This window comes from Artemia sp. Qi Xiang Cuo, chromosome 21 (genome assembly GCF_049724085.1).
Source record: "Artemia sp. Qi Xiang Cuo chromosome 21, ASM4972408v1, whole genome shotgun sequence".
Classification (NCBI taxonomy): Eukaryota; Metazoa; Arthropoda; class Branchiopoda; order Anostraca; family Artemiidae; genus Artemia; species Artemia sp. Qi Xiang Cuo.
The window spans coordinates 24008572-24033571 of NC_142814.1; the positions used below are offsets into that span (position 1 = coordinate 24008572).

At 34.8% G+C, this 25000-nt stretch overlaps 1 protein-coding gene across 2 annotated transcripts in view; it reads left to right on the forward strand.

The window, feature by feature from the left end:
- Nucleotides 1–25000, forward strand: part of LOC148939359 (bestrophin-4-like) — a 121657-nt gene that overhangs the window by 40098 nt on the left and 56559 nt on the right. For both annotated transcript variants that reach the window (XM_089107117.1, XM_089107118.1), the window contains exons 3-8: nucleotides 3476–3647; nucleotides 3935–4064; nucleotides 7482–7720; nucleotides 9510–9710; nucleotides 18905–19012; nucleotides 22031–22270. In XM_089107117.1, the coding sequence (XP_088963243.1) occupies nucleotides 3476–3647; nucleotides 3935–4064; nucleotides 7482–7720; nucleotides 9510–9710; nucleotides 18905–19012; nucleotides 22031–22270 (1090 nt within the window). The remainder of the gene's footprint in view (nucleotides 1–3475; nucleotides 3648–3934; nucleotides 4065–7481; nucleotides 7721–9509; nucleotides 9711–18904; nucleotides 19013–22030; nucleotides 22271–25000) is intronic.

The window sequence follows — 25000 nt, forward strand, 5'->3', positions numbered from 1 at the left end:
GCGAGGTGTTGACTAGGGGGCGAACCCCCTCATATACGTAATAATTTCTGTTCGTTTTAAGTTCTGATGTTGCTTCTTACTTTCAGTTGAAAAAACTGTTTAATTAATTTTTTGTTTAATTTAATTTCTGATCGTTTTTTAAATAATGCTGGGAAATCCGGTGCCCCCTTCATAACAATGTCCCTTCCCCCATGAAAACTTCCTCCGTGAAAAGATCCTACTACATAACACCACCCCTCCCTCCTACCATAAAAAATCCCCCGGAAAACGACTGTATACTTCCCAATAAACCAAAACTATATATAAACATTGGGCAAAGTTACATAACTTGCAGTCCCTCCCCAAGGGACTGTGGGGGATTAAGTCATCCTCAAAGACGTAGTTATTGTATTTTTTTTACCATGCTGAACAAAATAGCTATCTAAAATTTCGATCGGGTGACTTTGGGAAAAATGAGCGTGGGAGGGTCCTAGTTGCCCTCCATTTTTGGTCACTTTAAAAGGGCGCTTGAACTTTTGATTTCCGTTTGAGTGAGCCCTCTTGCGATATTCTAGGATCACTGGGTTGGTACGATCACCCTGAAAAACAAAACAAAACAAAAACAAAAAAAAAAACCAAATAAACATGCATCTGTGATCTTTCTTCTGGCAAAAAATACAAAATTCCACATTTTGTAGATAGGAGCTTGAAACCTCTACAGTAGGGTTGGTTCTCTTATATGCTGAATCTATGGTGTGATTTTCATTAAGGTTCTATGACTTTTAAGGGGTGTTTCCCCCTTTTTTAGAAAATAAGCCAAATTTTCTGGCTGGTAACTTTTGATGGGTAAAGCTACGATGAAACTTATATTTTTGAAATCAGCATAAAAGTCTGATTCTTTTGATGATTCCATTGGTATCAAAAATTTCTTTTTTTTTATAGAGTTTCGGTTACTATCGAGTCGGGTAGCTCAGTTCGTTACCACGAACCGTTTGAAAAACTGAAGCTCTAAAAAGAGCAGTTTGGTAACAATACATACACCAGAATAATCTGCTTTTGTGCTGATTCCAAGTTTGAAGTTATTATTTTGGCTAATTAATAGGACTTCCGTCATGAATTGTATTTTTCACGTTTTTGCAATATTTTGTGGTTTGAAAAAGGATGCATATTTGCCACAAGAATTTATCCTTGAAACCTTTCGATTCTGTTATGCATTTTGTACGAGGAGTAAGCATTTAAAAATTCCTCAATGTAAGTAAGAAGTGTTAAAACTAAAAAAAAACGAAAACAATCCTGTATATTAGGGGGCTGCAGCCCCCTCTACGCCCCTGCTCTACAATGCAGTTTTACAATTTCTTTACTGAAACCGGTTAGATTGCAAAAATTGTGGACAATTGGTAGTTCAAAGTTTTTTTTTCTTTTGATTGCCTTTCAAGACGCTTGAATCGAAAATTATTTTGTTTAAAGCAAGTGCATATTATTAAGCCCTTTCCTTTTTGAGGCATTATGGTAAATACACTTCTTATCCCATTACTCTTATGCTAGAGTGGTCGTTCCTGACGCGCTGAGGAAACACGCTACACTCTAGTGTAATGAGTATGGGGTAAGTGGGTGGTAACTCCCTTCACGTACTGGATTATGAGGTTTTATTAGGTCTATTTTGGTGTTTACTGACGCTCTTTTCATTTGTGTTAACTTTCTATTTCTGTTCGTTTTTAATATCGTATTTAGGGTTGAACCTAATAAAAAATCGGGTACTTGTCTGCTAAACAAAACACGCCCAAGGAATGAAGTTAGGTTACTCCTACTAAAATATACCAAAACATAATACTTTAGAAACAAAATAACAGAAACTACGACAAAGAATTATTGAAAGCAGGTCGCCCACATCGCACTGTATTAAATACATAACTCAGCCTAACCTAAACCCTAACCACCTCTATGTATTAAATATTTAATTAGAATATTTAATTAGAATTAGAATAATTAGCTGCATCGTAGTTTTTCTCACTCAAAATAAGTAAATCATAACCGATTCCGATGAAGCAAACAAGTTATTGTTAGAGCTTACACAGCGTAATTCTTGAATGTGTTTGGTTTAACAGATAAGTTCAAAAGGGGCTGCCCCTCCCTCAAACCTTCGCTCTTGACATTAAAGTTTTGGCTTTTATAGCAATGTTTCAGAAAAGGGCTCATTCAGATGCATTTACTTTTCAAAACAAAGTTAAATTTTCATAAGCAAAAGGATATCTAACCCCAGCTCTTTCACAAATAATAAAAGAGAAGCAAGAATGGGGTTTTATAAGGCCAACGAAAATACTGGATGAAACGGATATTTGAAAGGACAATCCCCTCTCTTCTTCAGCGCTATAAGAAAAAGTTAGCAGGAAACATGTTCACATTATCTGAACGAAAATGTGAACAAAAAGAAAAAAGAAAAAAAAAGGATACAAACAAACAATACGGAAAGCAAACCTAGAAACCAAACAACACGGAGAACCATCAAAAATAACAAATAAGCAAAATCAAAATTTAGCAGAATTAACTTATTAGTTTTACAATTCCACCCAATTGACCGTATTTGACCCTTTTTGTTAATAGCGTTTTATGAGAAGATTTAGAATCAATGAATTCCGCATGTTTAGAATCAACCTTCAAAGTACAATTTTTCTGTGCATATATTGTAATCAAGGTTTTGGGGTTCATTGAAAACGGTAGCGCTTTGCTCATAGTTTGCTGGCATGAACTGTCTGATCTAAAACCCTCTTAAATGTAAGGAGGCTACTACCTCCTGAAATCTTATTTTTTCATGTTACCGTTTAATTTTTGTATTTTGACAATGCCTCGAGAATGGTAATCATCCTTGAACTGGTACACACTTTAAAACTTTTTTTGGGGGGGGGGAGTTGAAATATAATTTATGAATTTTAGATGCGTATATTTTGCATTTTCAAGGAGACTTCTTCGGACAAATCTTGGGCTTATGGATGCCCATTCACAGTCAGTCAAACCCTTATGGAGCCATCTTTGTCATTAGTTATCGAAACTTTATAAAAAGAAAGTTTGGTAGGAACGTTTACGCAAAAACCTGTTTTAACATAATTCCGAATGTTTCTTCAACTGAAAATTCCTTCAGTTGAAGTTTTCCCATAAAAAATACTAGTGTCAGTAAATGTGTGCAATTTTTAAAGGGGGAAAAGAAATTCCTTCTTCCGCCCCCCATTCACCCCAAGGAATTATCTTTATGAACTGTGTGTTACTGATTCCTTAGAAACAATGAATTTAAACGCCTATCTATAATAAGTGAAAATTTTGCATTTTTGCCGGGAAGGATGAACCACTTGGGGGGGGGGGGCACTAACAGTTTTGTAGTTTTTGTACTTCTCATGTAGTTTGTCTCTTATTAAATTTATTGTCTGCCGTTCAAATGCACGATTTGATATCTTACCCTTTTGTGGAAGTGCATGTGCAAGTATAAAATACATCCTTTTTTCAGTCATTTCATTAAAACATCGATGTATTGCAATTCCTATTCTCAGTTCATTCCTTTGACGTTCATATTGGGTTTCTACGTTAATCTGGTTGTCAAAAGATGGTGGGAAATGTTTCAAGCGCTCCCTGGACTCGACAATATTGCCATTTACGTGAGCACATCCATCCATGGACAGGTAATTAAGCATGCTCAATTCTCTTAGATTTAGCAAGGACTTGAGTACCGGTACTCAAAATGGTTTTTTTTTTAAAGAAATTTTTCTTCTTTTTCTTTCTTGAGATTTCACCTAACTTCTTTTATTCTTCCCTGTACTGCTGCCCAATGGTTGATTAGGTGTCTGAACAAGCCCAGACTGCGGATAATTTGTATTTTAATTGAACCATTAGATTCCAAATTCTTAGTGAGGTAGGCCTATGTTTTTTTTTTTATTTTAGCCCTGTCTGACAGTGGTTTATATTCTAGGATGAGAGATCTAGACTTCTTCGACGAACAATCATGCGCTACCTGAACTTAGCCTACGTAATGGTAATGTCTAACATAAGCGCCCCGGTGAAGAAAAGATTTCCAACAATGAAGCACATGCTAGAAGGAGGTATTCTAGAAAGAAGTATTTTTTTTATTTTTTTTTGGGTTTAACATTAAAGTGGATCTGATTCAGAATAGTAACTTTCGAGAAATAAAATGGTTTGTGTGCGAAAAGCAGTGTCTAACAGCAGAAAACGAACCAGTTACGTATATCCAATGGAAAGTGAAACTATTTTTTAAAACTGGCTTGTAAAAATTATCGGGAATTTTTGACTGAAACTGTAAAATGTTTGAAAATCGACCAACTTCCATTATCCTAAGCAACTTCCACAATATTCTGGAATTATTAATTGAATCTCAATTATGATTCTGTAAGGTTTTTAAAACATCATTCATTCGTTAAGTTATGAATTTCAAAAATAAAGAAAATAGTGAAATTCACAGATTTTTTTCAAGCCGTGAGTGTAATAATTTGACCTTGGCTCTAAGAACCATTAGGTGGAGATACTTCTGACTAATTGCGTGGATTAACTTTCCAAGTCCTGCCAATTCTTGTCTTCTTATGAATATCAATCTGGCAGCTTTCCGCTTGCCATGAATAGTAGATGGGAAGCCAAGCCGCTTTGCTAGCGAGTCCATGTATAACGTCCTATAAGATCTCAAAACTAAGTAACTGGATTTGAATCTATTAATTTTGGTTGTAGTTATGTATACTAGTATGTAAGACCAATTTTCTCTGATATATATGATGAATTTTCCAGTAAATGCTTGAACTAATAAGTAAAAACAAAGCCAGGGGTGTTTGCTTCACTGCGTAATAAATTGAACCAAGTAAGGCTGTTTTTAGAGGGCTTCAAGAACGGTTAAAATATTTCAGGGAGTGTAAAATTTTCTGCTATGATCATGCCGTATAATAATCTTGGGCTTATGCAAAATTTAGTCGGTTTATTCCTTTCGCGGATCAAAATTAACCATATCTTATTTTATTCCCCATTACACTTCTTGGCTGAAGGGCCGCAAAAAGGAGATCAGCAAAGTCGGTCTGATTTTGATATATTGTACCCCGTCCTTTATATTCTATTTACACCTCCTTTAGATATGTTGCATAGCCAATCAAAATTATGAAAACATTAATATTTTTTTTCTTTCGGTTTGTAGTAGGGGAAACAATATCTCTTTGAAAAATACTTAAGATCCTCTTTTTCTATGTACGAATAAATTTTCAAGAATATTGTAGTTTCCTTTGGTTAATATAGCAGGGACCTGACTGGAAGTAGAAGGTTAGAACCCTACCCACTCACAAGTTCCCCATTCCAAAGATGGATTCAAATTTATTGCTAAAGTTTTTACAGTAATATTGCGAATCAAAATTGTAAACATAACTTCACACATCAGTAAGAAGAGGGAATCCTCGGCAAAGCTGATCCAACCGACCCCCTCCCCGTGGAAATGTTTTGTAAAATTGTTAAAAATATATGAACATCTCAATATTTGGGCCTTTAGATGTAATTAATAAAAAAAATTCCGAAAAAGAAGTTTTTCAAAGAAAAGTAAAGGCCGTATTAAACTTAAGAATTACTATTAAAGAATATTGAAACCCAAAACGAACAGAGAGTATTTGTCGTAGTTGTGCCTTTTGAGTACTCCTAACCATTCCGACTTACGCGTGTAAGGATAGGGAGGGAATCACAAAATTCTCGTCTCCTGATATCTACCTAAGCTAGCTGTTGGGTTTCAATCAAACTTGTGCCCTACTTATGACATTTTGGGATCCAATCCGATGGTATATGTAAGGGAAATGAAGAGATCCTATATCCCATAAATCATGACACCTACCTGAACGTAACCAGTGTTCTTCTTGAGTCTGTCATGAGTCCAAAATCAGTCATCATCTGTAGGGCAGATGGTTTCTAAATTAAAGTTTTCAGGATATTTATCAGAAGAGTTAGTCAGATTTCAATCAACTTTTAAAAGAAGTAACAATTTCGGTCCTCGGATTCTAAGGTCCTTGTCCTTGGATTCTAGTCCCAAATAGACCTTTGTGGAGGAAGAGTAAAGGGGCTCCTTAAATTCTCGTAATCCGTAAATACACTGTACCAGAGAGGAACCTCAGGTCCCCCAAATAAACAAAGTGAAGAGTAAAATCTAAGATCTTAGTTATGTCGTTTCAGGTCTGTTTTTGACCTGATCTGGATCGGGAGGGGGAATAGGGTTTTCAAAATATTTTTCTTCTTTACCCAACCACTATCTTATGAAGTTTAGCCAAAGCTGACGACCAGGTACAATAATGCTTTCGGGTTTACGTGCCGGATACAGCTCTGTGTGGATAGGACTTGGCTGCATTACTGTCTTGGGCATGCGCCAGGTTTCAGTTGCACGAAGTAGGAATTAGCAACCGCGGTTTTATTCTTGTCTTTAGGTGAGGTAAGCTGCATCTAATAGATTACAGATCATTCGCTCTTAGAAGCAAGTGCATTTAGGTCTTGTTTATTTTTGGCTGAGATTTGTCTTTAAATAAACAAACCGATTGTTTTAGGGATCTCCCGTTTGCTGCAGGAAATCTCTAAACACCATCACATAGCTAATCAAAAGTTAAGCTATTGCAAAAAGGGCTATGGAATTTTTTAGGACGAGAAACTGGAGCAATTTTCAAAATCTACAAAATCACTAATGACATTTTGTAGCTTTTGGCTCTGTTACAGTTTTTGTTATAACACAGTTCTTGGCAGCAGGTACATAAAAATGCCCTATAGGCCGCTAGTCCTTTTACCAGCAACATCAGTTTTGTGCATCTGTTGTACTTTTTTACTCAAAGGAAACAACTGATAGTTGGATTGAACATTTTCCTATGCTAATTTTTTTAAAATAAATCTGTTGCCCCAGGGCACAATTTATACCGGAGTATAAAATCATAACTCATGTATAATTTTAAATTCAGTTTCAATGTAGATTACATAAATAATGTTTAATGATAGCATTTAACAGAAAAAAACTGAATGTCTGTATAAATTAGGAATTTGAAGGAGAAAAAAGAAATAAATGATCATGTGTGTCACTGGAGATTGTAAAATTATGTTGAAAGCTATGGTAACGGTGTAAATTTGCCATATAAACTGATTCAGCATTGAGTTCAAACATGAATAATAACATCGAACTAATTAAGAAATTAAAACAACAAATATTACTTCCTTCTTAAAAATATATGTACTACTGAAACTCATTATTTATGCCAATAAAACTGCTTTTTAAATGCTGCCCTTTGATTATGCATGGAAAATTTCCGCTACACGGTTGCAAAACCATGTTTATAAAATTCCAAATGTCTGTTATGTTGACATTACTGTCGAAATATATGTTTGCCATATATGTTTGACATATATGTGATATGTTTGCCATATCAAACAAGGGTTCATCTTGTATTTCTTTCGTATCTAAACGAATATCAATTCTAAGCACTCTATTCTAAGAACTCCTTTTCTTTTAGGGCTGATGAACGAGAATGAACTAGAAATTTTTGAAGATATGGCCAGCAAATCAAAGCACAATAAGTTTTGGATGCCTATTGCCTGGGCTGGAAGTATCATCAGTAGAGCTAGAAAAGAAGGACGAATCAGAGATGACTTTGCTGTCAAAACTCTTCTGGATGAATTGTGTAAATTTAGAAGTGGCTGTGCCACTATAATTGGATATGATTGGGTGCCTATACCCCTTGTTTACACTCAGGTAATTTATAATCAAAATTCAGAAAAATCCTGAACGAACAGGGAAATTTATGTATGAAAGGTGGCTTGATCTTCACCACTATTTTCTCTTTTTGAAATGAAAACTCCTGAAATCAGCAGCCGAAAAGGTGACTAACAGTCATTGTACGAACAACCAGTAGCGGATAAGCGGTAACTGTTTCGCCTTTGGTTTGAAAAATCAAGCTTTAAATGAAAATACGAATAAGCCACATTGGAGAGGCTGGGAGCCATAAAAAGCATACCATTAAAACTTTCGTGATCGACGATCCTTTAACGGAAGTTCCTAGTTCCCTCTCATGAATCCTCTTCCCCCCAGTCTCCTTATAAAGTGAAAACTCAAACCATATTTTGGAAAAAAAAACTTCCTAATGAAAAAAATTCTATTTAGGAATGAGGTATAAAAAGTAATATTTATTTTATCTTAAAAATAAAAGTTGATACCGAAAACAGTTTTTGCTGATTTTTTAAAAAGATCTCGAAGCACAATATGTCCCTTTTTTATTTGTCCAGCATTCAAAGGGCCCTGTAACATCGAAGAGAGCTATTTAAGAGCTAAATGCTCTCATATACATGCCTTGTATAAATTCATACTATGCCATAATAAATGCCATATGGCAGCAAAATTGGGACCTATTTTATGCTGCTACTTCTAGGCTGTAAAGGCTTGATAAAGCCTTTACACCCTAGAGTAACAGTGTACACTGAAACCTCCATGGTCGCAACCCTCAGACAGATGTATAAATTCCCCTTTTTATACTCCTCCTCCCAGCCCTCTTAGCAAGGGACAGGTATAAAATCAAGTTAAAAAAAACAATTTAGTGAAGGTAGGCAAAATTAGTAGTATGGGTCGTTGAGCCGAATAAAAGGGTCAAACTCATCGGCATAATGGATGAAGACTTCGTGGATCATGCCAATACTATAGGGCTTTTTAGATAATAATAACCACTTGTAATTTTGACAGTTATATTTAGATAGATAGATAGATAGATAAATATTTATTGAAAAAAAAACTATCACAAACCCTAGTGGCAAGGCCGTATCCAGGGGGAGGGTGGGGGTGGGGGGTTTGACCCCCCCCCCCCTCCCGAAATGTTTTTCTGACTTGTAAAAGCATAATAAAAATGGATATAAGCAAATTTTTTATGCGCTTTATGATGTATTTTTGTGTACCCCCCCCCCCCCCGAAAAAAATCTTTGAGTAAAACCCCACCCCCCGAAAAAACATCCTGGGTGCGGCCTTGCCTAGTGGGCCGAATTTGCATTTCTCAGTAAAAAAAAAGAAATACAATAACAAAATAATAAAATGACAACATATAGTTACCACTGTAACGAGACACAACAGTTAACAGTCAGGAAATACAAAAGTCATAAATATAGGTCATAATTATGAAATATTTTATTGTTCATATTATAAAAAGAATGACAAATAAAATAAACAAATTTTTTAAAAATTAAAAAAATATTACATACAAAACAATTTAAAGTTTTGGTAAATGTACAGGTCATGATTTTGGTTGATTTTATTTGTAAAAAAGGGAATAAAAATTTTTTGTACCGTAAGGTAGAAAAGGGTATGGGAGAAAGGATAAGGATGGTGAGTTAAAGAATGAGGGATTGGAGGGGGTGAGAAATTTAAAGAATGAGGTTTATACTTGATTTGAGAATCTTGGTATTGATTTTGAAGATGTTATTCTTTTGGACTAATTATGCATCCTTCTCGAAATATATTTTATTCAGCAAACAATATGTTTAAATTAATATATTTTCAGGCGGTTACTATTGCAGTGTATACCTACTGTGTATCTACACTCTGTGGGAGCCAATTTAGCTTCAGAACTTACAAGTCCGATATTGAAAAGCTTTTTGCTTCAGAGTTCCGAAATGGTGATACTAATACAGAAAATAATGCTGCTTTTAAAGATCACGGAGACACAAATGTCATCTATTTTCCTCTTTTTGACTTCCTTCAGGTAAGTGGTATGCATGCATGGATTCATATGAAAATGGACATTTTGTCTAAAAAATTTTATGAACGAGTACTGGACATTTTGTCCAGTACTTAGTGAAAATGGACATTTTGTCTAAACAATTTTATGAACGAGTACAGTACTTAGTGAAAATGGACATTTAGATATATTGTCTTAGGACATTAGTACTTAGTGAAAATGGACATTTTGTCTAAAAAATTTTGTGAACGAGTACTGGACATTTTGTCCAGTACTTAGTGAAAATGGACATTTTGTCTAAAAAATTTTATGAACGAGTACAGTACTTAGTGAAAATGGACATTTTGTCTAAAAATTTTTATGAACGAGTACTGGACATTTCGTCCAGTACTTAGTGAAAATGGACATTTTGTCTAAAAAATTTTGTGAACGAGTACTGGACATTTTGTCCAGTACTTAGTGAAAATGGACATTTTGTCTAAAAAATTTTATGAACGAGTACAGTACTTAGTGAAAATGGATATTTTGTCTTAGACATTTTGTCTTAGGACATTAGTACTTAGTGAAAATGGACATTTTGTCTAAAAAATTTTATGAACGAGTACAGTACTTAGTGAAAATGGACATTTTGTCTAAAAAATTTTATGAACGAGTACTGGACATTTCGTCCAGTACTTAGTGAAAATGGACATTTTGTCTAAAAAATTTTATGAACGAGTACTGGACATTTCGTCCAGTACTTAGTGAAAATGGACATTTTGTCTAAAAAATTTTATGAACGAGTACTGGACATTTCGTCCAGTACTTAGTGAAAATGGACATTTTGTCTAAAAAATTTTATGAACGAGTACTGGACATTTCGTCCAGTACTTAGTGAAAATGGATATTTTGTCTCAGACATTTTGTCTTAGGACATTAGTACTTAGTGAAAATGGACATTTTGTCTAAAAAATTTTATGAACGAGAACAGTACTTAGTGAAAATGGACATTTTGTCTTAGATATCTTGTCTTAGGACATTATTACTTAGTGAAAATGGACATTTTGTCTAAAAAATTTTATGAACGAGTGCTGGACATTTCGTCCAGTACTTAGTGAAAATGGACATTTTGTCTAAAAAATTTTATGAACGAGTACTGGACATTTCGTCCCGTACTTAGTGAAAATGGACATTTTGTCTAAAAAATTTTATGAACGAGTACTGGACATTTCGTCCCGTACTTAGTGAAAATGGACATTTTGTCTAAAAAATTTTATGAACGAGTACTGGACATTTCGTCCAGTACTTAGTGAAAATGGACATTTTGTCTAAAAAATTTTATGAACGAGTGCTGGACATTTCGTCCAGTACTTAGTGAAAATGGACATTTTGTCTAAAAAATTTTATGAACGAGTACAGTACTTAGTGAAAATGGACATTTTGTCTAAAAATTTTTATGAACGAGTACTGGACATTTCGTCCAGTACTTAGTGAAAATGGACATTTTGTCTAAAAAATTTTATGAACGAGTACAGTTCTTAGTGAAAATGGATATTTTATCTCAGACATTTTGTATTAGGACATTAGTACTTAGTGAAAATGGACATTTTGTCTAAAAAATTTTATGAACGAGTACATTACATAGTGAACATGGACATTTTGTCTACAAATTTTTATGAACGAGTACTGGACATTTCGTCCAGTACTTAGTGAAAATGTACATTTTGTCTAAAAAATTTTATGAACGAGTACTGGACATTTCGTCCAGTACTTAGTGAAAATGGACATTTTGTCTAAAAAATTTATGAACGAGTACTGGACATTTCGTCCAGTACTTAGTGAAAATGGACATTTTGTCTAAAAAATTTTATGAACGAGTACTGGACATTTCGTCCAGTACTTAGTGAAAATGGACATTTTGTCTAAAAAATTTTATGAACGAGTACAGTACTTAGTGAAAATGGACATTTTGTCTAAAAAATTTTATGAACGAGTACAGTACTTAGTGAAAATGGATATTTTGTCTCAGACATTTTGTCTTAGGACATTAGTACTTAGTGAAAATGGACATTTTGTCTAAAAAATTTTATGAACGAGTACAGTACTTAGTGAAAATGGACATTTTGTCTTAGATATCTTGTCTTAGGACATTAGTACTTAGTGAAAATGGACATTTTGTCTAAAAAAATTTTGTGAACGGGTACTGGACAATGTCCAGTACTTAGTGAAAATGGACATTTTGTCTAAAAAATTTTATGAACGAGTACTTAAAGGGAAATTGAAAAAATCGACTTTAAACCTTAATTTGAGACAGCAAATACCACAAGGCCAAGAAAATCAAGGGTAGTGTCTATTAAACTTGACCTGTATTAGCTTAGCCTCTATAGCTTTGGCGTACCTGGTGACTATCTGGAGCTTGCAACCCTTTGTTCATAGACACATCTTGTCATTTAATTTTCCATTTTCTTTTAAATTATGTACAATTTTAGTGAATTTTTAATCCCTATTTACGAAGTCGAGTCGGAGAAGCAATAACCATTGTGCGTTTTCTCTTCTGTTAGGGTAGAGATTTTTATTTGTCTGGGGCCATAACCTAAAGTGAGCTAAACATCCTGCTAGTTGGGTTATCAGATTATGCGGTTATGTCTGCAATTCGAGGAATTAACTGAAGACCATCAAAAACGTGTAGATATGAGCAATGTTCGTCTGAGCAGTATTTCCGATGGACCCCCCTTAGATTTTTGCACCCTCCCCTCTGATTTAAAGAAAAAAATATTTTCGTTGAAAAATATCTTTTTTTTTATTTTCATTGAATAAAAAATAAAATAAAAATGAAAATTACGCCCTCCCCATCTTAGACTTCGAAAAAATCATTTTACCCCCCACCCCTCCACAACGAAAACAAAATTAGTGAATTGGCGCCATTGTGTCTGAAAAATGATGATGCTTGCATATAAGCTCGTTCGTAGGTTTAACCTCAAAATTGATGAGAATTTGTTTATTGCCAAAAATTGCCAATCATTCTTTTCTATTTATTGAAGAAAAATTTTGTAGCAGTCTATTCTTATTTACATCCTTCAGTTTCAGCATTATTTGTAATTTTACATGCATTAAAATACAAGTTCTTTTCTAATATAGCTATTTTTTTTAACGAGTGTTTCATTTAGGAAAACATATCTAAAATTCCTCTGCCCCACCACTGTGTCACTACGACGGAATTTTCTGATAGTAATAACGGATTTTAAGCTTTCTTGTGTATGCTCTAGACAATTATTGTAAAGGAGATCCCAAAATCACGATAGGGTGTTTGCATTAAGAGACACTGTGCCACATTGCGAAAGGAAATTCCCTAAAAGAGGTTTCTTTACTTTTTGGGCTCTCCAGACTATCAGTAGGTTACCCACTATGATCCAATGATCTCTTTACTTGGCGAATGAAAACAATCATTATATTAGTTATCAGTAATCAGGGCCGTATCCAGGATTTTTTTCGGGGAGGGGGGGGGGGTGTACAAAAGAAACTTCAAAAATACATAAAAAAAAATTATATTCATTTTTCTTACGTTTTTACGAGTCAGACAAACATTTTTTTGGGGGGGGGGGTCAAACCCCCTAAGGCCCCCTGGATACGGCCTTCTCAGTAAGACCAAAAAATTTTTACCCAAATATTGAGTACCAGTACGTGTTGAGTATCCAAAATCGATTCCCCTACTTCCAATCCCTAAGGCTTTTGATTAGTATGGACAGATTAGCAAAGATATTCCTTGTCAGCCAACCGTCTAGGGCCAAACGAAAATTCCCAAATGGAGTGTGAGAATTTCGTAAGGAAAGATTTAAGGGAAATGGGTTCTTGAGAGGGTATAAAGAGGGGGCTTTAAATAGATTGGGATGGAGGAGGAGCGTGCATAGCTGTGTTGGCCTTAGGTGGTTTGGTACTGCAGTAAGCTGTTAGCAATAGTAGTATTACTGATTATAGTAGGAGTTTCAAATTGTATCATAGGCAGCGCGATAGCGCTGCCTAAGTAAAGAACGATGTGGGCACAATGTATTCTTTTTTCTTCTCCATATCTGGGCACTTTGTATCGAAGGAGTTGTCGTAGAAACTTCGAAAAGGGCTCATTCGATTGGAAATTGGAGTGGCTAGTGCCATTTTTAATAGTCAAAGGTGATTGGAGGGCAGCTAGCCACCCCCCTACGCCCATCATCCCCCAAACATATTCAATCAAAATTTTGAGATAGCCATTCTGTTCAGTGTAGTTTATTTCCAGATAGAAAATATCGTTTTGAGGAGGAAACTTCCCCACAACCCTCGGGGTAAGGGTTTTAAGTTATGACCTGGGGCATATAAGGTTTTTTTTATAGAAGGCGTTGTCGTAGAAACTTCAAAAAAGGCTCATTCGATTGGAAATTAAAACGGCTAGTGCCCTTTTTAATAGTCGAAAGTAATTGGAGGGCAACTAGCCCCCCCCCCCACACCTATCATTCCCCCAAACACATTTAATCAAAATTTTTAGATAGCCATTTTGTTCAGTGTAGTTGATTTCCAGATAGAAAATATATTTTTGAGGAGGATACTCTGCGACAACCCTCAGGGCAAGGGTTTTAAGTTATGCCCTGGGGTCATATAAGGTTTTTATAGAAGGCGTTGTCGTAGAAACTTCTAAAAAGGCTCATTCGATTGGAATTTCAAAGGGATACTGCCCTTTTTAATATTCGAAAGTGATTGGAGGGCAACTAGCCCCCCCCCCCGCCATGGCCATCATTCCCCCAAACACATCCAATCAAAGTTTTGAGATAGCCATTTTGTTCAGCATAGTTTATTTCCAGATAGAAAATATGTTTTTGAGAAGGGAACTCCCCAACAATCCTCGGGGCAAGGGTTTTAAGTTATGCCCTGGGGGCATATTAGGTTTTTTATACAACATGCTGTCGCAGAAACTTCCACAAGGGCTCATTCAATTGGAAGGCTGGATATTCATTCGAATATTGGATGTCTGGATATTCAAAAAGGCTTTTCATTGCTGGAAGTCTGAATAATTTTTGATTTATTAAAATTAAAAAAAGGGAAAAGATTTAAAATGGATTTTGTTTTCAGTAAAGAGCAAATTATGGTGTGGTGTTTAGAAGGCACGAGGGTTGTCAACCCCTTTCCTCTTAGTTTCTGGTCGTTTTGAGTTTAAATCGGTTATTTATTGTAATCTCTGTTCGCTTTGGGTTTCATTTATTTACTTTTTGTGATTTATCATAGTTTTACGCTTGAAAAACTATTTGGTTTTATTTCTGTTCATCTTTGGTTTAATGTAGCTTTTTACTTTTCTTTGAAAAACTTCGTTTGTTGAAAAAGATTAAAAAGTATATTTTGTTTGTTTTTAATTGGCATAGTCTTTTTCATTTGTTAAGACATTTCATTTGTTTAAGTAATTTTGTTAATTCTCTATAAGAATCCAGATTTTGGCTTACTATTCATATGTTGGATAAAGTTTTTCAACAATTTATAGTAATATACGCTTTTTTGACAATTTGGATGTACATATTCTGCAACTTCCCTCAAAAATAAAACTTAATGTCCTATTCTGTTCCTAAGACATTGTATCTATGTTATTTTGGAAAACCTGGATGCACTTACACTCTTTTGGTTTAGTTTAATATTAAGAGCAGAAGCAGTCGTTCTTGAGATATTGCTAATTCGGGTTATTGACAGCCAGCATGCACATAGTATCTTTTGATTTAGTTTTAAAGCAACATAAACTTTCCTGGAAAGTTTTTACTTTATACCCTATTCCATCCCTAAGATTTCTCGCCAGGATATTTTTACAGCTGGGTCCATTTTGACAACCTGGATGCACTAATCAACTATTTTTATTTAGTTCAGTAGTAGCAGTAGCAGTAGTAGCGGAAATAGTAACAAAAGTATTAGTAATATTTGTAGCCCTGGAGGTTTCAGCCTAATACCCTAAGGCTTTGCTGGGATATTACTAATATACCCCTTTGGTAACCCAAATGTACATAGTGTGTTTCGGTTTAGTTTAACACCACCTTCACTATTCCTTGAAAATTTTACGAATATCCTTAGTGTTGGCAATAGTAGTAGTCATAGTAGCAGAAGTACTAGTAGGAGCATTGGAAGTAGTATTAGGGATAGCAGTAGTAGTATTAGTAGTAGTAGCAGTACTAATATTCATATTGTGCCCATTTGGTCTAGTTCAACATCGCCTCCTTATGCCCTGATAGTTTCAATTTACTACTTAAAGCCGTTTTTGATATATTGCTGATACGCCCTCTTCATAACCTGCATGCACATAGTGTGTTTTGATTTAGCTCAAGATCCCCCTCAATAGTCCTGGGCAATCCCACACTAAAACCATTCGCATTAGTAATATTAGTACTAATAGCAGTAGCAGTAGTTCTACTGCTACTACTACTAGTAGTAGTAGTATGCACATAGGGCATTTTGTTTGTTCAACATGCGCCTCGTCACGCCCTGAAAGTTTTAACCTGCTACTGTAAGTCGTTCCTGACATACTTCTGATAAGCCTTTTTGACACCCTGCACAGACTTTGTGTGTTTTACTTTAAGTCAACATTCCCCTCAACATTTTTTTAAATATTTCTCCTTGATACCCTTAGCTTTAGTCGTTGTATTAGAAGTAGTAGTTGTATCAGTAGTGTACATATAGTACCTTTTGGTTGGTTGAACATTCCCCTAAACATGCACTTAAAGATTCAACTTAACACTCTAAGTTGTTCCTGGGATCTAATCGTTACGCCTTTTTAATACCTGCATCGACATAGTGTGTTTCAATTTAGTTCAACACCCTCCTTAACATTCTCTGAAAGTTTCACCGTAATAGCCTTAGATATAGTTGTACTGGTAGAAGCAGTGGTAGTATTAACAGTAGAAGTAGTTGAAGTTACTTCAACATCCTAAAGGCCATGGAGCCTTTGTGGGGATTTGTAGATTGTTATGTAATTATTTTACTGATATATGGAAAATAAATCTATCTATCTATCTATCTATACCCCTTAACACGCCCTTAAAATTTCAACTTAATGCCCTTGACCATTCCTGGGATATTTCTGATGACTCCTTTTGACAACCGGCATGCACAGAGCGTGTTCAGATTTAGTTCAATATCCCTTTAAACATCTCCTAAAAGGTTCACCTTTATACAATTAGCTTTAATAGTAGTTAGTAATAGTAGTAGTAGTTGCTGTTTTTGTTGTAGCAGTGGTAACAGTTGTAGCAGTAGTGGTAGTTGTAGTGACAAAAAAATTAGGAGTAGTAGCATGCAAATATTGCCATTGGGTGAATTCAATATCCTTACATAAAATGCCCTGTAAGTTTCAACTTAATATTCCAATCCATTCCCAAGATCTGGCTGATGTGCCCTTTTAACAACCTTCTTGCACATAGTGTGTTTTGATTTAATTCAAATTCCTTCTCAATATCCCCTGTAGTTTTCACCTCCATACCCTTACCCTCAGTAAGTTTAATACTCTATGCTGTACATAAAATATTGCTTATATGCCCTTTATTTCCCTCACCACGGAAAATCCTCCCCATGGAAACCCACCCCAAGCACAAAAGTCGCCCCCCCCCCAAATGTTTATATACTTCTTTATAACAAATACTATGTGCAAACAGTGGACAAATTTCGTAACTTGCAGCCCCTGACCTCGTTCCCCACGGGCTGTGGGGTTGGGGGTCATTTTACCCCTAAAGGCATAGTTACTGGATCTTTCAACTATGCTGTACAAAATGGCTATCCTATATTTTGATCGGACGACTTTAGGGGAAAAAGGGGCATGAGAGGGGGGCTAGTTGCCCTCCATTATTTTTGGTCACTTAAAAAGGCCTCTAGAACTTTTAATTTTCGTTCGAATGCACCCTCTCCCGATCTTCTTGGATAATTAGTTGGACACGATCCCCCCTGAAAAAACAAACAACAGCAACAAATAAATAGGCATCCGTGGTCTTTCTTCTTGCAAAAAAATGCAAAATTCCACATTTTTGTATATAGGAGCTTGAAGCTTCTACAGTAAGGTTTTTTGATACACTGAATCTGACGATGTGATTTGCCTTAAGATTCCTTGACTTTTAGGGGTGTTTCCCACTTTTTCGAAAATCAGGCAATTTTTCTCGGGCTCGTAGCTTTTTATGGGTAGCATTAAACTTGATTAATCTTGATTAAACTTGATGAATCTAATAAGCCAATTATTTTGACGTATCTATTGATCTCAAAATTCTCCTTTTTAGAATTTCGGTTACCATTGAGCCGAGTCGCTCCTTACTTACATTTCGTTACCATGAACTGTATGATAGACAAAGAATACCCTACATTTGCTATAGCACAAAATTGTAATAATGAATAATATGACGCTTGCACAACGTTCAATTAGAAATCATTATGATAACAATAGCTTTACTATGCTAAATAATTTGAAAAATGAAAACATCATCGTATGAAAAAGTGGTATTTGTATATGCTTTGTAGATAGAGTTTGCAGAATCTTATACTGTGTAACTAGAAGACATGAATGTATGGGAACATGAATATAGGCAGATATACATGCTTTTAAAGAGGTTGGTTTTAATGGGATTGTGATACTATTTACTTAGATTTTGTACAAATACATCCAACATTTGTTTTTTGGCTTTATTTGTCTTTCCCGGTGGCAAGCCTTTCAGAAAATTCATTGAAGATGGACGAGAGCTTATTAAAACGTGTCCAAATTATAATCCAAATCCCTGTAATTAAATTTAGTTTCTTTGCAGTCGATGTCGGATTAAGGTATTGCAGGGCTCCTAGACTAATGGAATCTTCGAACACAAAGCTTATTTAAACACTAAATCCTGTAAATATTTCGTATCTAAAATGTAAGATCTAAGATGAGTTCACTTGTCTTATAATGAATTGGAAATAACATGCCACTTTTTATTGGATGTCTAGCTGTAATCCATCTCTATTACAGGTAGAATCCAATTAAACCAGTCACGTTTTCTCATTGATAGGGCTTAAAAATTATTCAACCTTAAGAGAGGATGTGCAGTAAACAGTGGCTTCAATTGCGGGGGGGGGTCTTTATTTTAAGCTAAATGATATATTCAGTAATGCAATTTTTTACGGCTGTTTACTTATTTCTTGGGAAAATATAGGCCTTTCAAGTGTGGATGTCCTGAAGCTACAGATAATACTAGCGTATGGGCTAGTATTATCATCTTATTACATTTCTTTTCTAGTTTTTCTTTTATATGGGATGGATGAAAGTGGCTGAATCCATGGCGAATCCATTTGGAGAAGATGACGATGATTTTGAGACTAATTTCCTTGTTGATAGGAATTTAACGGTAAATATGCTTCGTACTTTTAACTTTGTAACTTTAATTTTTAACTTTTTTTTCAGTTTTTCGGATAAAAGTAAACTCTGAAGAACTGATTACCAGTTACTAAAGCACAGTGGCAATAAGACACTTCACGAATAGAAAGATTTGAGTTCAAACTACTCCGTGGTAACGACGTTAATCCTTGTAACTCGCCTTCTACTTTTTATATTTTTTTAAATATATTCCTCCCTCTTCGTAGTATTCTCCTGTAGACATGACTGAGACAGGAGTGTCTAAAATATAAATAGAATTTTACTCCTTGTTTCTTATCGAATTCTTTTTCTTTTTATAATCAAACTGACTAATGCCGGGAAAATACGTAGCTTAAGTTTTAATGGTGTAACAAATAACATGCTTTTGCAAATGCTAAAAAAAACAACTATGTTAAGAAAGGTTTCAAAGTGTTTTTTATAAGGATCAGCCAAAACAACGAACTGGTATTTACTCAAGAGGTGAGTTCGACGCGGGTGGAGTTTCTCAAGAGCGTTGATAAGGATGAAGAATAGTCATGGCGTTAATTTTGAATTTAAAATATCCGAGAACCTTCAATCAGAGTTTTCAAGGCAGTATGTATTAAATTACAAGTTTCGTAGTCGTCTTTAGAACGGGGTTGCCACCACGGGCAGTACCTAAATTGCTACAATTTTCTAAATTTGCATGCCACACAGCGGTTTTAGGTGCTTCAGTAAAAAAACTGTAATAGTTTTATAATAACACTTTCGTGCTACAGGTGGCAACCCTACATGCGCTACATATAATGAAATAGTGCTGAAATATCACTTTTGTGCTACAGTTGGCAAACCCTGCTTGAGAAGGATGATTTTTTTTTTTTTTTTTTTTTTTTTTTTTTTTTTTTTTTGCAATACTAGCTCTAGTTCCAATTCCAATGCCTTTTTTAAGCAAAAAAATAAAATCAGATTTTAAACGTTTTGGGTCACAAGAGAATAGTTTCGGCCAGAATATGGCTAGAATAATATGGAGGGAAAATCCTGACAAATGAAACTCAGAGAGGAAAGACAATACAAAATGAAAAATAAAATCAGAAAAGGGCGAAAAAACGTGGATTTTGTCAGCCAGTGGCGAATCATGAAGACGAAGAAACAAGCAAATATTTCGACAAGGACGCCAAGTCGTCCTGAATGCTAAACGAAAAAGAAAGAAAAGAAAAAAGAAAACGACGAAAAACGAACCTTTCGAAGTTTGCTTGACAACGACACAACAACTGTTTTTGTTCGGTCGTTTTTGTCTGTTTTCGCCCTTTTTTTTATTTTATTTTTCATTTTGTGATTGTCTTTACTCTCTGAGTTACATTTGTCATGTATAGCCGGTGTGGTCTTAGAATGTATTTAGGGAAAATCCTGAGGTAGTTAGTTGGATTGTCTTATCAAATTGATAAATTACTTATAAAAAAGCTATTTAAATAGCCTCCCAGTTTCAGAGGTCATACTACCATGCGGCGCCAAATTCATCCCTGAAAGAATATATAGTTTCAAAAAAATGAATGGTTTTTAGACTGTTTTTGTGCTATTGGATTGTTACACACTACTAACAAAGAATTTTTTTTTTCAGAACTTTCAATTTTTCTTCTTTATATCTGCTAAAATCTGGAAATTTGATGACTTGTGTATAAATCCGCGATTCCCTACGTGGCGCACAGGCCTCACTAGTTGGGCATGTCAATATTTTGGTGGGTCTTCTGCACGGCGTGTACCCTTCGGCTAACCGTACTCTAGAGCCTTAATTTTCCAAAAAAAAAAAAATCACGTGAATGACGTCACAATTATATGCATTTAAAGAGCACAAAAATACATATAGTATTGCAATGACATCTTGCATTGTATAAAAGGTGTTGTAAACATTTACCATGTTTAGTGCATGAAAGTATAAAAAATTAGTATAAAATAGGCCTAGAAGACTCCTCGGAAAAGATACCAAGTTAATGGTGATTTAAGTTTCCTTTATTTGAATACGCGGAAAATTTTGAGTAACAAAATTTAAATATCACGAGGGACGTATCAGGATTTTAGAAATACTTAGGTGGGGAGATTGGGCCTTTCAACTATGCTGAACAAAACGGCCATCTCCAACTTTTGATCATGATGTCTCTGTCTCGTCCTCAAATCCCTTTTGACCCTTAACAATTGCACCAGAACTTTCAATTTTTAATCCAATTTCCAATCTGAGGTGTATATGACTAGTCCCTCCATACAAAGTGCTTATGTGAAAAAAAAAATACATAGAGCCCCCTTCGCTCTTTACTTAGGCACCGCTACTGTGCTGCCCATGATAATACAAATATATATGCCCATAATAGTACAAATATTTGCAGGAGTCATAGGTGGTGCCGACTAAAGCTGGAAAAATTCTCACGTGTCATTGCATTAAATCGGCTGTAACAAGATACGAATAAGAAATTGAGAACTTACAAATTTCGATGATTGGGCGAGTGTGAAATAATACAGAGAATGACAGTTTGCGTGTTGACCACATATTGCTTATTTTAATCCTGCGGGAAATCGATATGAATGGTAAAAGTAGTATGTTCATTTAAATTTTAACTAGTGGTATTTTCTGGAATTCTGCCCAGAGACGAATGTTTTCATTCTAGAAATGTCTAAAATTAGTTAGAAATCACTGGTTGGGATCCATTAGATTAAATGCTAGATTCGTGTGTAGTTCACCAAGTTTCTATATACTTTTAAACTTCTAATTTCTGTTCTATTGTTGTGCTTCCTTTTCAAACTATTTTTTCACGTTTTATATTCTGTCTAATATGTTTTTTTTTTTTTTTTTTTTTTTTTTTTTTTTTTTTTTTTTTTTTTTAATTGAGTGGACACTGCGGTGTTGACTTGTAAAAATGTATGATGTTGATTTACGATAGTATTTATTATTTTTATTTCATTATTGAGGAAAAGACGCAACTTGGGTGTTCTTTGCGTATGATAGATATTTTCTCATCTTTCTCATTATATGTATGTCTAGGTGACATATTTAGTGGTAGATGACCTGCACCAGCGACATCCTATCCTACTCAAAGATCAATACTGGGATAGCATAGTTCCTGAATTGCCTTACACTTTTGCATCCGATAAGTACCGTAAAGATGAATACGTGGGCTCTGCAGCCAATTTAAGTTGTAAATCGGATGATTTGGATTTTGTTCCCATGGAGCCAGTTGTAGAAGAAGGAGAAGAGGCCGACGAAGAAAATGGGCTAAAAGCGGTAAGAAAGGTTACCAAGTACCAAGATTCCTTTGCATACTGTGCTTCAGCGATGGTCTGTAGATCGTTGCTGGTCCGTAGAAATGTCTCTTGAACACAGGTTCAGTCACTAAGTTGCCATTTAAATGGATTTGCAGTTCTGACCATCCTGTCAGTCGGTCCATGAGGTAATTTTTTAGTTTTGAATGCTTTTACCCCCCTTAAATTGTTTTCTTGTGGATGATTAAAGAGCTTCACTGTAAAAATTTAAGGCAACGTGCTCCTATTTGATAAAAAGAATATCAGGTACTGCAAATTCACCTAATTTTCATTCAAAATAGTAGTAAATATTCTAAATAATACCCAAAGAATTGAAAATACACAAAAACAATACAGACACGTACATAGAATAAAAAAATTCCCCCTAAAAAACAAAACAATAATTGAGTGAGGAACTGCGGTAGTATAAAGGGTGATGCTACTCAGTGCTTATATTTGAATGATGTGACTGTGCTATTCGCTGCTCATATTTGAAGAGAATAAAAAAAGATGGGCGTTTCAGCTTGCAGTCGGGGCTATTTTAATAATGGTAAATATGCAGAATAGGGGCTCTCCAGAAGGAGATATGCTGAAAATTAAAAGAGAACCGTTTTAGATTGCTAATTTTATGCTATGTTATGTGGTTAAAGTTGCGTTTGTGACAATTCATCCCTGGCCCCCCTCCAAAATGGTCTTAAATATGCCCCTAAGCTATCAATTTGATCCATGTTTGAAGTCATTTTTGATGATATAGTTTAATTTGATTTTAGCTGGAACACAGCTATCAGATTTGAGAAGTGACGCTTTTCGCTTTGTAGAATAGCTACGTTTGAGTATATATATATATATATATATATATATATATATCTACAGAAATCTACAGAAAAAATTTTATTCTATATATTATTATATATATTTATATTATTATATATATTATATATATTATATATATATATATATATATATATATATATATATATATATATATATATATATATATATATATATATATATATATATATTATTATTATAAATTTATTATATATATTATTTATATATTTATAAATCTACAGAAAAAATTTGTTGTCCTGGTGTTGCTGGTTATTTGGTTTGGAACGGGGATCAGTGGCGTGACTCTGCAAGTTCAGCCATAGTCGACCCAGCTTTAAATGGGTATCTGGAGATATCTGGCAAAGGTAAACCCATGGCTGAAGGGCCATGAAACGGTGATCGGCACCGCCGGTAGGGACTCTAAGTCCAGTACAGTATTCTTTACCTTTTTCTTATTTTTTACAAAATTTTTGCCCTGTCCTAGAAAAACACCCTGTCCTCGATCAAATAGTTTTATTTTAATATGATAGGTGTTCTTCAAATAAAATTATATTACCAAAAAAAGATTTAGAAACAAGGAAAGTAATCTAAAAAATGGTGTTTATTTGATTAAATGTAACTTGTTGCATATTATAAAGTAAAAAATTCATCTCTTTTAACCTTTTGTTTTGTATATAATCTCTGGCCACATGTGATATATTAAGGGGGGGGGGGGATCTCGGTATGATTTGTCACAAATGTGACTCTAATCTTGAAAAATGACATAAAATTAGCCACCTGAAAATACCTTTCTTTTCGTTTTACCACGTCTCCTGTATAGTATCCAGTCCGCGTATTCAACTCTAAAAATTGATTAACTATTTGATGATTTTAATCCATATCCCCAGCTACTGCTTGTTCCTTTTTTTCTCTCTTTTTGAGAAGTGTTTTTTTTTTTGCTGGTTTCTTTTTGCGCGGAGACGCGTCGTGTTCTACCTCTCTGTCTACTTTTTTTTATGTTGATGTCTTGTTTACTGTGTTTATTCAATAAAAGCTTGAGTTCACTACTGAAGGTAATGCTCACCCTATAGATAAGAATTTAATGCTGTTGGTGACTTTATGAGGCTTAGAAGAGTCCAATTTCAAACGCTCTGATTGGTTGACTAGAAAACGCAAGGGCTGGACGAGCTTAAAACAATGATACTTAGCCTGTTTTGTTGCTTGTTCCTCTTTAATTTTCGTTTTTTTTAAGTCTACTCTTTGTTCTGCTGATAATGCCTACTAGACATATAACAGAAATGTTCAGTTAGTTCCCATGTACAATTCACAATGTGTCCTCATTGTGTCCTCAATTCACAATTGTCCTCAATTCAATGTGTCCTCAATTCACAATTGTCCTCAATTCAATGTGTCCTCAATTCACAATTGTCCTCAATTCAATGTGTCCTCAATTCACAATTGTCCTCAATTCAATGTGTCCTCAATTCACAATTGTCCTCAATTCAATGTGTCCTCAATTCACAATTGTCCTCAATTCAATGTGTCCTCAATTCACAATTGTCCTCAATTCAATGTGTCCTCAATTCACAATTGTCCTCAATTCAATGTGTCCTCAATTCACAATTGTCCTCAATTCAATGTGTCCTCAATTCACAATTCTCCTCATTGAATCATCCTGTTTATTATTTGTACGATGGAAAGGCACTGTGATCTTCATTGTCAATTAAAGAATACAAAGTATTCTGCTATATTTAGCTATTGTAAAACGGGGTCTTCAACTATAAATGTTATTATAAATGCAACTATAAATGTTGTTTGGACGAAAATCTCTCTTTAATCTCGTACTGTAAACAAGTATTTCATTATTACGAGGAAACCGACCCTAAAAAATTAAATTATATAT